This window comes from Portunus trituberculatus, chromosome 10, assembly GCF_017591435.1.
Source record: "Portunus trituberculatus isolate SZX2019 chromosome 10, ASM1759143v1, whole genome shotgun sequence".
In the NCBI taxonomy this organism is placed as follows: domain Eukaryota; kingdom Metazoa; phylum Arthropoda; class Malacostraca; order Decapoda; family Portunidae; genus Portunus; species Portunus trituberculatus.
Window position 1 is genome coordinate 7,361,773 of NC_059264.1, and position 14,219 is coordinate 7,375,991.

The 14,219-nt window shown below is 38.3% G+C and overlaps 1 protein-coding gene across 1 annotated transcript in view; it reads right to left on the reverse strand.

The window, feature by feature from the left end:
• Positions 1 to 14,219, reverse strand: part of LOC123501902 (zinc finger protein 646-like) — a 92,252-nt gene that overhangs the window by 52,870 nt on the left and 25,163 nt on the right. Inside the window, exon 2 of the mRNA XM_045250970.1 lies at positions 1,818 to 4,317. Within this exon, the coding sequence (XP_045106905.1) occupies positions 1,818 to 4,317 (2,500 nt within the window). The remainder of the gene's footprint in view (positions 1 to 1,817; positions 4,318 to 14,219) is intronic.

Here is a 14,219-nt window from a genome sequence, read left to right on the forward strand (position 1 = left end):
ATGTTTTGACTGGGCAGTGTGGTGCGTGTGATCTTGATCTTGATCTTGATGCTACAGGTGACACAGAATTTCTTCTGAGTCAGGCCTTTGTATCGGCAGAGCCTATGTTGTCCACGAGAGGCTTGATCTTGATCTTTATTCTACAGGTGTCTCAGGATTTCTCCTGAGGCATGCCTTAGTACCAGCAGCTCCTGATGTATTTAAAAGCCTGTCAGCTTGCATGATACAGTGGGGCTTTCAAATTTGGAAAAAAAATTACCTGGATAAAACTTTGTTAAAGCGAGTTTGGTGTTCGTTAAACGAGCAGATGGTAGTAAAATGAAACCTTCGTTATAGTGAAATTTCGTTGTGTGAACCTTCGTTAAACGGGGGTTGCCTGTACATGTTTTTGTTATTACTTTCGCATAAAATTTGCCTAAATGTCTACTATTGTTATTTTTTTGTTAACTAATTGATTTTAGAAACATAGAAATGTATGTTATCGTTCAAACAGTCTACTTTACAAAAATTGTGATTGGAACCCAACCCAAGGGTGGAATCCACAAAAACCGTCGGTAGCACATCAATAATAACAAAGCCTTAAGGCGGGTTCACGTGTCAATATGCAACTGAAACTACAAGTCACTAGAAGTATCAACAGAGTCCTTCTAATCAGAACATGTTCACACATAGCAACTGGGAAGTATTGGTTGGTTGGCGGGGAGTGAATGTAAACAAACAGCTACCCAACAAGATGTCTTCCTCTGGTGACGACCAAATGAAATCATCACAAGTATTCAATCCTTATTTCCAACAACACCCTGCATAGAGGAAAACAGTTCTTGGAGAGCGGCAGCTATCTTATCGAACGTTGATTTACACAAGCTTTTTTTGCCGTGTAATTCATTTCTAGGGTCCCAGATGTGGTTTTTTTCCTTTCCCAACTCCAACATCTTCTACATCTGGACACCACACTTTCAAACCTTTCTCCGTAACATCACAACGTAAACAAACTCAGAAATTGACCGAACAGCACCAACATATCGGTATTGTTTTGAAATGGGTTTCTCCAGTCGCTAGTCACCGATATTCAGTCAGAAACTCTACTGACTTGCAATTTCAGTCAACATGTCTGAACCTGCCTGTAATTTAGCCTTTTGTTTCTATTTCTTGAGCTGTTAGACATAGTATTATAAGTTTGCTGTGAGAAATAATTAATAATTATGGGTAGTAGTATGTGTAATAACAAAATTCTACTTTATTAATTTATTTTTTTATGGAATCAATTGATTCCATAAAAATTTTCTGTCATTTGTCATCTTCAGAAAATTATCAAGAGCAAGCAAACTGTAATTTTCTTCTCTAAAATTTGCATGGGCTTATTTCTTAATGTATGTAGCTAGTACAAAAAAACACTTACTATTATTATTACTTCTGGAGAGAGAGAGAGAGAGAGAGAGAGAGAGAGAGAGAGAGAGAGAGAGAGAGAGAGAGAGAGAGAGAGAGATGCCTAAATCAGGTATCTCCCCACCACATCCCAGCCCGGATATGGTGTTGGGAGCCGTTTTCTTTTGACCAGAGTGAAGAGGTTAATTGTATTTGTAATATGAGACATACCAGAGGACATGAAAGAAAACTAAAAACTACTATCTACAAAAGGGATATAAAGAAGTTTACCTTCCCTCATGGAAGCATTGAGGCATGAAATGCAGTGGAAGGAGGTACTGTGTGCTAGAAATATTCATGACTTTAAGGAAAAGTTGGATAAAAACTATTTATACACGGAACAGTATGAACTCAGCTCTTCTCCCGTATGTCACAAATATGCATACACATACCTGCTGAGTGAGGGTGGCAGCATTGGTATACATAATACTCAGGCCTGAGGTAGTTGTTGCAACACCCTTTTCTGTTGAACTGCTGCTGCTGTTGATCATGATGTAGGCTGGTTGGACTCCTCCTACTGGTACAGCTCCTCCACTAGCTCCCCCATCTCTTGTTGGTGCTGTGAGTGTTACTCCATATGAGCACTCCCCATCTCCCTCACCTTCCCCTTCACCCCCACCAATGAGAGAGGAGACAGCAAGAGGATCACCACTGATGAAAATTCCACCTCTTTTTTGAGTAACACTGTCCTGCAGTCCAGCTTCCCCAGAGAGGTCTGGTGGAAGAAGCTGCTCAGATAACATATGGGATGAGGTAACCTCTCCTGGTAGAAGAAATTCAGTCAGGTCCTTGGATTTTCCAACCTGTGCCTCTTGGTCTTGTCTGGGTGGTAGTGGTGGTGGTGGTGGTGGTGGCTGTGGTGGTGGTGCCTGTGTGGAGTGGGGTAGTTGTCCCTGCTGTGTAGATAAGAGGGAATGCTGTTGATGCTGCTGCTGTTGCAGTGACTGTGACCTGACTGTTCCAAGTTTGCTGTGTACTTTTCGTTTATGTGAGGTGAGATCAGCCTTTACAGCAAAAGGTCTGAAACAAATGTCACAAACAAAACGTTTCTCTTCCTGGTGTCGCTTCTTGTGTCTAGTGACACAGCGTGAAGTGTTGAACTTCTTGCCACAAAGTTCACATGAATATGCCTTTTGATCTCGATGGAAGACCATGTGGGCAAGAAGGTAGCTTTTATCCACATAGCTCTTGCCACAGATTTGGCAGCGATTGGGGCGCTCTGTGGTGTGATGTTGGAGATAGTGATTCTTACAATCTCTGTTGGCATTGAAAGTAGCATGGCAAATGTTGCACTCAAAGGGTTTCTTAGCACGGTGACGAATGAGGTGCTTGGCAAGATTGCCACGGGAAGAGAGCTTCTTATTGCAAACCTCACAATGGTGCGGATCCCTACTGCCCCTCCCTGTGCCTACAGAACCACTTGGGGCAGGCTGGGTGTTAGTGATGGTGGTGCTGACAATTGTGGTAGTGGCAGTGGCCAACTGATACTCCTTACATTGTCCTTTTATTTCAGTTTCCTTCCCTGCCACCTCTTCCTCCTCTCCTTTCTTCTTCCGTAAATATTTTCTCTTTCTCTCTGCCCTTTCTTGGAGTCTTGCTCCATGCTTCCTCTGTGCTCTCCTTGCTAGTGGTTTGTCCTGGGGAGGTGTCTGAGGAGGAGTATCTCCAGGATTATCAACATTTTCCTCTTCTAGTTTGGTTGTAGACTGGTCATTTGCCCAATCTGAATTCTCATCAATGGAGAGTGGATCAGTTTCAGCAGCAGAAGCGGTAGTATGATTATCAGCTGCTGCCACTGTAGCCATAACCTTCTGGCAGGGTGTTGCTAACTGAAGCAATGCAGTTGCCAGCTGGTGGATAGTGTGTGAGGGAAGATGGTGGCCAAGAGCTCTGGGGTGTGGGAATTCTTCCTTGCACACTGCACACATCCACACAGCCACCAGCTCAGCACTTCCTGTTGTGGCTCCCTCTTCTCTAGTGGAAGTTTGAGGACCATCACCAGTACCCTCAATCTTGAGATGGTAGGTGGCCTCCTCTTGGGGTTGTAAAGGAGACATAAGGGCATCAACAGTGGTCTGGGATGTGGTGGTCTCCAGGGGTGGCAAATCCTCCAGGGCTTTGGCACAGACCTGTTGGTGAGATGCCATTGCTTCTGAGGTGCCCAAAATAAGACTACAATAAGCACATGTCCACATCACTTGGCATGGCAAGGTGCCCTCCTCTTCTTCTCCACTGCCCTGATGGGGAGCATGTGCTGCAGTTGAGGCAAGATCTTCATCATTATTTTCCCCCTCTACTTGTTCCTGTGTAGAAATGAGGGTTCCTTCTGACAGTTTGGTATGAACCAGAGTGCCATTTCTGGCTAGCATATGATGTCCTATCCTCTCTTCCTCCTCTTCTTGTCCACCTGCTATGATATCCAAACTAAAGGTGTTGCTATTGAACAGCTTCACTATCACCTTCCTGCCTCCTCCCTGGCATTCCCCTGGAGCCACCATAGAAGTAACCAATGCTGCTGTATCGATGCCTCCAACATCCACAGGAGAGACATGTCTGCCTCCTGCCACTTTCAGTCTCTCGGTGGCAACAGCCAAAGTCTCCCCCACTAGCTCATTTGTCTCATCCTCTCCTGAACCACATGACAAAGAACTGGAGAGGGCTGGAGTGTCAACCAATGCTGTGGTAGGTACTAGTGCATTGCTTCCAGCTAGGGTGACACTAGTTAGGGCCCCCTCCTTGGGCCCACTATGGGCCAATTTTAGGGTGGTTGTGGTGGTGGTTGGTGGGGTTGTGGGTGTTAGGGGTCCATAGTGACCATACATTATGTGGTACTCAGCTGGTTCTTTTTCCTCTGTTAGCCCACCAGGCCCTGCTGCCACTGCATCTTGGTACCTTTTGGATAGATGAAATCATATCAGTAAAATTAATCTAAACTCTTCTAGATTCCATAATCAATTTATCCTGTCCTTATTATTAATTTTTAAGTTTATAGTACCACCAAAATTTCAAACACTTAACTTCTACATCATAATTCTGATGAAAATTGTAATTTTCATATTATCATTTGCTGCAACAAAAACCCCTAAAGGGCATACAAGTATGATCAGAAAATAAACTACACCATCTGGTCATTTTGGGTTTGAAGGTTTTGGAGAGACAAATGTAATCCCAAAATTCTAAATCCCCTAAAATAAATTACAAATCTTGCACAATTTTTTTTTCTTGTTTGTGTATTTACCTAGTTGTAGTTTTACAGGGCCTGGGCTTTATGCTCGTGTGGCCCCGTCTCCATATCTACACTTATCCAATCTTACTTTAAAAGTATGCACACTCGTTGCAGACACTACTTCTTCATTTAAACTGTTCCACGTCACAATACATCTTTGCGGCAAACTATATTTTTTTAACATCTCTCAGACATTTTCCTTTTCTCAGCTTTTTACTCTGCGATCTTGTGCTTCGAGTGTCATATTCTTCTCTCAGGATCAGTTTCTCATTATCCACTTGGTCCATTCCGTTGATCAATTTATAAACTTGTATCAGATCTCCTCTCTCCCTTCTCTGTTCCAGGGTTGGTAGATCCATAGCCTTTAGTCTCTTCTCATATGTCATCCCTTCAAATTCTGGAACCATTCTTGTAGCCTCTCCAATTTCCTTATGTGTTTCTTTTAATGAAGGGTCCACACTACTCCTGCATATTCCAATCTGGGTCTTATTATAGTACTTATCAATTTCTTCATCATTTCTTTGTCCATGTAGTGAAATGCTACTCCAATATTCCTCAGCAAATTATATGTTTCTCTAAAAATTCTATCAATATAGCTTACCGGTTGATTGTTTTCTTCCATCGTCACTCCTACGTCCTTTTCCTTTTTTACTTTCTCCAGTTCTACTCCATCTCCCATCTTATAGATTCCCACGGGTCGTCTTTCACTCTTTCCCATTTCCGTGACATGGCTTTTGTTCACATTGAATTCCATTTCCCACTTTTTACTCCATTCCCAGATCTTATTTAGGTCTTCTTGCAGAATTTCACAATCCTCTTTTTGCTTTATAACTCTGCACAGTTTCGTATCACCTGCAAACAGATTTATGTAGCTGTTCACTCCCTCTGGCATGTCATTTATATATATGAGGAAAAGTATTGGTGCCAATACTGACCCCTGTGGCACTCCGCTTTCTACTGCTCTCCACTTGGACTTCATATCTTTAACTATCGTCCTTATTTCTCTCCCCCTCAAATAATTTTCTATCTATCTCAATGTGCTTCCTTTTAAGCCACCCTTCTCCTCTAACTTCCATAGTAATCTTGCATGTGGCACTTTATCAAACGCCTTTTTTAAATCCAAATAAATAGTCAATTCATCCCTCTCTCTTGTACTCTATCAACTATTTTAGAATAGAAACTCAATAAATTAGTTACACAAGACTGTCTTTTTCTAAAACCAAATTGGCTATTTGATATCAATTTGTTGTCTTCAAGGAACTCGATCCATTGTTTCTTTATTATTCTTTCACACATCTTGCATATTACACTAGTTAGTGATACCGGTCTGTAATTTAAAGGTTCTTTCTTCTTTCCGCTCTTATATATGGGAACCACCTCAGCTCTTTTCCATTCTACTGGTACTATTCCATTTTCTATTGAGCATTTTATGATGTTGTATATAGAACTAGCTAGTTCTTCCCTACATTCTTTCAGTATTCTCCCTGAGACTTCATCCGGTCCCATTGCCTTTTCTTCATTCAGTTCCTTCATTAACTCTTTTATTTCAAGCTTGGTTACTTTAATCTCTTTCATATAGACTGTCTCTCTATTACCCTGTGGCCTTTCAAGTTTGGATTCCTTAGTAAAGACCTCCTGGAATTTATTATTTAATAGTTCTGCCGTTTTCTCCTTTTAACCTTTCTATTGTTTCCTTTTGCTTAATTTTTCCAGTTATGAATCTGTAGAACAATTTTGGTTGCTCCTTACATTTTTCGACAATGTCCTTTTCAAAGTTCTTTTCCTCTTCCTTCCTCACCTTAATATATTCATTTCTTGCTGCCTTGAAGTTTTCCTTATTTACTGGATTTCTATTTCTCCTTCACCTTTTCCATGCTCCATCTCTTTTCTCCTTTGCCTTGGCACACCTTGCATTAAATCAATCTTTCTTTCCTTCTTCCTTCCATATTCCCTGACTCCTGTTTTGTATATTTCCAAAAATAAGTTATACTTCTCTTGAATCGTCTCTGAGTTTTCCATCTCCTCCCAGTTTACGTTTTTAAAATAGTTCTTGAGATTCTCAATATCAGCCTTTCTGTAATTTAATCGGTCTCCTTTGTATGAATCATCTCTATCTTCCTTTCCCTCTTCTATATTCATTTCTAATATTAGATGGTCACTTTCCCAATGGGTACTTATATCACCATTCATTTGTATACCCCTTGTAAAAACTAGGTCCAATCTCACTGGCTCGTCATTTCCTCTCAATCTTGTGCATTCCTTTACACTCTGGTCCATCATATTGTCTATCATTAGGTTCAGGAATCTTTCTCCCGAGGCTTCTTCCCCCATACCACTTTCATAATTTTCCCAGTCCACTTCTTTACAGTTGAAATCTCCTACTAATATCACTTTTCTCCTTTCTTTAATGATTCTTGTAAGACTCCTTATTGTGTCATCTATCATGTCTTTATATTCTTGATTGGTCCATGAATTTGTTTTTGGTGGTACATATGTTACAATGATTGTTAACTCTTTTTTTATTAATATGCATCTTAACATACAGTACTTCTGCTTTTCCTTCCCCACATTCCACTTGGTTTATCACTATCTCCTTCCTTAACATTATCATGACTCCTCCTCTTCCTTTACCCCTTCTGTCTCTTCTCCATACATTATACCTATTATCAAAGTCTATTTTGATTGCGTCATTTAGTTTTGTTTCAGCCAGGCATACAATATCCGGATTTTTTTTTCTTAATGTATTCTCTTAATTCTAATTTACTTGATAAAACCCTGTCTATGTTCATATACATCATTTTTAGTCTCTTGCCTTTATCATTTTTAGTTAAACTTGTTCCACTTTTTTCTCTTCCTTCTTGTTTATGTACCATTTCCTTATCCTGTCTCCTAGAATTCTCCAAAAAAATGCCTTTTTTTCTTATTCTGACCTTTCACTATTTTTTCTCTTACTGCTGCTGCCAGTTCATTGTATCTCTCCCTTTCTTCTTCATTTCTATTTTTTTTATATATAGATATCCTTGCAGCCTTCTGTTTCTCTAAGTTTTGTTGTTCTATATAATATTTCTTCTGTTGCTGCTTGTGATTTTAGTAGTATTTTAATTGGTCTTGTTTTTCCTTCTTGATATGGTCCCATTCTGTTTATTTCTTCTACTTCCTCTTCTAAGTTCTGTCTATCTTTGTCATTTAGATTTTTTAGTAGGTCTTTGACTAATTTCATTTCTTCTTTTTCTCTTTTTGGTCTATATTTTATTTTTTTTTCTTTTATTCCAAATATGATTACACTCTTCTTTTTTTTTGCAATTTCTCTAACTAGATTTTCTTTTGTCTTGAGGACTCCTATAATTTTGTTTGTCATATTTTCTTTTTTCTTTTAGTTGTTCTTGAATCACCTCCTGAAAATCAGCCTTATCTTTCTTATCTTGTACTCGCCATGCTTGTACTTCTTTTTTAATCACGTTCTGTACTCTTTCCTCTTCTTTGTTTACTAGATCTTTCAGCTTCTCTTTTTTTTTCTCAGCTTTACTGAGTCCTTCTTCCATCTGCTTCTTGTAGTTAGCTACTTCCTTTTTTAGTTCTTCGTTTTCCGCTCTTAGCCTAGCTTTGTTTTCTTCCACTTTTTTTTATCCCTTCTCTCAGTTTTATAAACTCTTTTTCCTGTTCTTCATTCTCTTTCATTTCCATATTCTCCTTTATCAATAATTTATCTAGTTTAGGTTCAATAGTCAACACTATCTTAAGTAGTGAAATATTCGCCATGTCGAAACCTTCGAATGCGCTCTCCCTCACCAACATAGTCATCATTAGCTTTCATTCTTTCCCTAGTCTCATACCTGCATTTTGATGGAATCTCTTCTTTAGTAATGATTCTTTAATACTTGATTTCATGAAAAACAAGTCCACACTACTTGCCCAGGCCACTGTAAATACTGTACAACAGGTAGTGATGATCAGTTGATTGTCAGAATGGCGCCAGTGCGTCCTTCCTCGACCATGTCTGCTGTGTGTGTGTATTTACCTGGTTGTATTTACCTAGTTGTAGTTTTACAGGGCCTGGGCTTTATGCTCGTGTGGCCCCGTCTCCACATCTACACTTATCCAATTTTTCTTTAAAACCATGTACACTCTCTGCTGACACCATTTCCTCACTCAAACTGTTCCAAGTCTCAACACATCTTTGCGGGAAACTAAATTTTTTAACATCTCTCAGACATCTTCCCTTCCTCAGTTTCTTACTATGCGATCTTGTGCTTCTAATGTCATATTCTTCTCTCAGGATTAATTTCTCATTATCCACTTGATCCATTCTGTTAATCAATTTATAAACTTGTATCAGATCCCCTCTCTCTCTTCTCTGTTCCAGGATTGGTAGATCCATAGCTTTTAGTCTCTCCTCATATGTCATCCTTTTAAATTCTGGAACCATTCTTGTAGCCATTTTTGTAGTCTCTCCAATTTCTTATGTGTTTCTTTTTATGGGGGTCCACACAACTCCTGCATATTCCAATCTAGGTCTTATTTTAGTACTTATCAATTTCTTCATCATTTCTTTGTCCATATAGTGAAATGCTAATCCAATATTCCTTAGCAAATTATACGTTTCTCTGAAAATTCTATCAATATGGCTTACCGGTTGATTGTTTTCTTCCATTGTCACTCCCAAGTCCTCTTCCTTTTTTACTTTTTCTAGTTCTACTCCATCTCCCATCTTATAGATTCCTACTGATCGTCTTTCACTTTTTCCCATTTCCATGACAGCTTTTGTCCCCATTAAATTCCATCTCCCATTTTTTACTCCATTTCCAGATCTTGTTTAAGTCTTCCTGTAGTATTTCACAATCCTCTTTTTGTTTAATGACTCTGCACAGTTTCGCATCGTCCGCAAACAGATTTATGTAGCTGTTCACTCCCTCTGGCATGTCGTTTATGTATATGAGAAAAAGTATTGGCGCCAATACTGACCCCTGTGGCACTCCGTCGTATACTGTTCTCCACTTGGACTTCATATCTTTAACTATCGTCCTTATTTCTCTCCCCTTAGAGTAATTGTTCATCTATCTCAATGTGCTTCCTTTTAAGCCACCCTTCTCCTCTAACTTCCATAGTAATCTTTCATGTGGCACTTTATCAAATGCCTTTTTTAAATCTAAATAAATACAGTCAATCCATCCCTCTCTCTCTTGTATTTTATCAACTATTCTAGAGTAGAAACTCAATAAATTTGTTACACATGACCGATCTTTTCTAAAACCAAATTGGCTATTTGATAATAACTTGTTGTCTTCAAGGAACTCGATCCATTGTTTCTTTATTATTCTTTCACACGTCTTGCATATTACACTAGTTAGTGATACCGGTCTGTAATTTAAAGGTTCTTCCTTCCTTCCGCTCTTATATATGGGAACCACCTCAGCTCTTTTCCATTCCACTGGTACTGTTCCATTTTCTATTGAGCATTTTATGATGTTGTATATAGGACTTGCTAGTTCTTCCCTATATTCTTTCAGTATTCTGCCTGAGATTTCATCCGGTCCCATTGCCTTTTCATCATCCAGTTCCGTCATGAACTTTTTTATTTCAAGTTTGGTTACTTTAATCTCTTTCACATGGACAGTCTCTCTATTACCCTGTGGTCTTTCAAATTTGGATTCCTTAGTAAAGACCTCCTGAAATTTACTATTCAACAGTTCTGCCATACTTTTTGGGTCTTCCACCATTCCGTTCTCTCCTTTCAACCTTTCTATTGTTTCTCTTTGTCTTATTTTTCCATTTATGAATCTGTAGAACAATTTTGGTTGTTTCTTACACTTTTTGACAATGTCCTTTCCATAGTTCCTTTCTTCTTCCTTTCTCACCTTAGCATATTAATTTCTTGCTGTTTTGAAGTTTTCCTTATTTTCTGGATTTCTGTTTCTTCTCCACCTTTTCCATGCTCCATCTCATTTCTCCTTTGCTCTAGCACACCTTGCATTAAACCAATCTTTCTTTCCTTCTTCTTTAGGTCTATATTTCGGGACATATTCCTTGACTCCTGTTTTGTATATTTCCAAAAATAAGTTATATTTCTCTTGAACCGTTTCTGAGTTTTCCATCTCCTCCCAGTTTATGTTTTAAAATAGTTCTTGAGATTCTCAATATCAGCCTTTCTGTAATATAATCGGTCTCCTTTGTATGATTCATCTCTATCTTCCTTTTCTTCTTCTATATCCATTTCTAATATTACATGGTCACTCTTTCCCAATGGGCACTTATATCTTACATCATCGTTAATTTGTATATCCTTTGTAAAAACTAGGTCCAATCTCGCCGGCTCATCGTTTCCTCTGAATCTTGTGTTTTCCTTTACTCTTTGGACCATCAAATTATCTATCATTAGGTTCAGGAATCTATCTCCCCAGGCATCTTCCCCCATACCACTTTCATAATTTTCCCAGTCCACCTCCTTACAGTTGAAATCTCCTACTAATATCACTTTTCTCTTTTCTTTAATGATTCTTGTAAGTCTCCTTATTGTGTCATTTATCATGTCTTTATATTCTTGGTTGCTCCATGAGTTTGTTTTTGGTGGCACATATGTTCCAATGATTGTTAATTCCTTTTTATTAATATGTATCTTAATATACAGTATTTCTGATTTTCCTTCCCCAAACTCCACTTGATTTTCCACTATCTCCTTCCTTAACATCATGATTCCTCCACCTCCTTTACCCACTCTATCTCTCCTCCATATATTATACCTTTTATCTATGTCTATTTTTATTGCTTCATTTAACTTTGTTTCCACCAGGCATACAATATCTGGTTCTTCTTTCTTTATGTAATCTTTTAATTCTAATTTACTTAATAAAATCCCATCTATGTTTGTATATATAATTTTTAATCTCCTGTTCTTATCATTTTTAGTTAAATTTGTCTCTTCCTTTTCTACTATATACCATTTCCTTATCCTGTCTCCTATAATTCTCCAAAAAAATGCCTTCTTCTCCTCCACTGATCTTTCATTATTTTTTTCTCTTGCTTCTACCACCAGTTTGTTGTGTCCTTTCCTTTTCTCTTCGTTTCCATATTTCTTATATATATATATATATATATATATATATATATATATATATATATATATATATATATATATATATCTTTGCAACCTTCTGTTTCTCTGAGTTTTGTTTTTCTATATAGTACTTCTTCTGCTGCTGCTTGTGATTTTAGTAATATCTTAATTTGGTCTCACTGTTCCTTCTTGATATGGTCCCATTCTATGGATTTCTTCTACTTCCTCTTCTAAGTTCTATCCTCGTCATTTAGATGTTTTAGTAGGTCTTTTACTGATTTCATTTCGTCCTTTTCCCTTCTTGGTATATATTTAACATTTTTTTCTTTCGGTCCAAAAATAATCATTACACTTTTTTTTACCGCAATTTCTCTTACTAAATTTTTTTTTTTTCTTCAGGACTCTTATAATTTTGTTTGTCTTATTTTCATCTTTTTCTTTTAACTGTTCTTGAAATACTTCCTGAAATGATTCCTTGTGTGGAGGGTGTGGGAAATTTGTATAAGTTGGACATTCACGTTTGTCGGACAAACCTTTTTCCCTTATTAATCCGAGCTAGCGAGAGTCATCAGTATAGGCAAGACCTGGTATTGCTGATTGAAGGTGGGGATAGACAGACAAGGGGATACTCTAAGATCAGGAAAAGCCAGTGTCTGTGAAACGTTGAAAAGTTTAGTTTTTCACATAGGACAGTGGACATCTGGAACAGCTTGAATGATGAGATTGTGACAGCTGCAAGCGTACAGTGGTACCTTGAGACATGAGTTTAATTCGTTCCACAGTGGAGCTTGTATCTCAAAAAATTTTTTATCATTGAAATGCCATTAATCTATTCCAGCCTCCACAAAAAGGGCACCCAATTTTCTTTTCTTATGTATTTTTAAGTAGAAACAGGCATTTATAAATAATTATTGTATAGAAACATAGTAAAGCATAACAAAAGAGAATATAAATAGATAAATTACTATTATAAAATATATTTATCTGGTAGGGGTGCATTCCATGGGACACTACCCTACTGCATCTCAACCCTCACTTGTGTCTGTCAATCAGGTGGAGTGTACAAATAAAGCCACCCACAGAAGACTGGCTGCTTTAATAATCGCAAAAGAGCTTGTTGATGATCCTGTAATCATTATTCATAGAATAAATTAAGTTTTAAATGAGAGAGAGAGAGAGAGAGAGAGAGAGAGAGAGAGAGCTGCACCACTGCAGCCTTAGTTTGTTTACATTGTTCCCTCCTCAGTGATAAGCGTCAATGGAGGAGGTAGGCAGAGATGGGAGAAATTTGTTTAATCTTTTCAGTTACGTACACATGCATAAATGAAAATATGATCCCTGAGAAAAGGAGAGCAAAGCAGAGATGGATAACGGAGGAGATCCTCGAACTGATGGAGAGATGAAACGAAGACATTCAAAAGAGATCCCAGACCAATATACAGAGATGGACAGAAAAGTAAAAAGATGTAAGGAGAGAAAAGAGGAATGGTTAAAAGAAAGGTGTGAGGAAATTGAACTGTTAGAAAGAAGAAACCCTAAACAGATGTATGAGAAGATACACGAGATGAGCGGTAAAAAGAGACCAACTAAAAGCACAATTATCAAAGATGCACAAGGTAATGTACTTATGAATCTAGAAGATGTTCTAGCTAGATGGGAGGAGTATATAACAGAACTCTACAACGACAATAGAGGAAACAGACAGAACCTGGAAGAACAAATGGAAATGGAAGGACCTGTAATTTTGAAAGAAGTAAACTTGGCTATTAACCCGTAAAGTCCGACAGGCCTTAAATATGGCTGCATAGCACACTTCCGATAGTCCTTAAATGGGGCAGCTACTTTGAGCGCTAATAAAACCGCTAGCATTGGTAGCGCTGCTATATTTGGTCATGACGTAGGCCTATGGTAGTACTGTCGGCTCCCAGGAAGCACACCGCTCTAGCCAGCTAGTCTCCCGCAAATTTCTGTGAGGTGTGTCGTCTGTCGGTGATAATTATTTACGTATTTCGTATTTACTTATTTAAGGAACTATTATTTACAACTATGGCTACTGGTGCTAAGAGGAAGCTAAAGTTTAGTGATAAAAGTGATAGACAAGGCGGGACAAGACGCAAAGTGCACAGGTTGGAGGTAGATCCCGACCCGCTATTGTGACAACATCGTCACCCACGCTTGATAAAACATACGTAACTATAATCAGCCAATATGGTGAAAACACGAAAAACATGTGAAAACACATAAAACATGAGCAGTGCCTTACATTATGTAAGAATACACATAAAAGCACCTCCCCCGAGTTGCCGCTACCACAATCTTCTCCAACTATCGGTTATTATTCTGAGACAACCATAGTGAGTAGAGCAATAAAAACTTGTAGGATGATGCATTGTCATGTCTACTAACAGCAGATTTTTTTCCAGAGTAATTTATAAGAGTTGATTTTTTTTTATGATAATTGCGGTAATGGGAGGGTGCGAATTTTGCGGCCATCGGTCTTAGCGGGTTAAAAACATG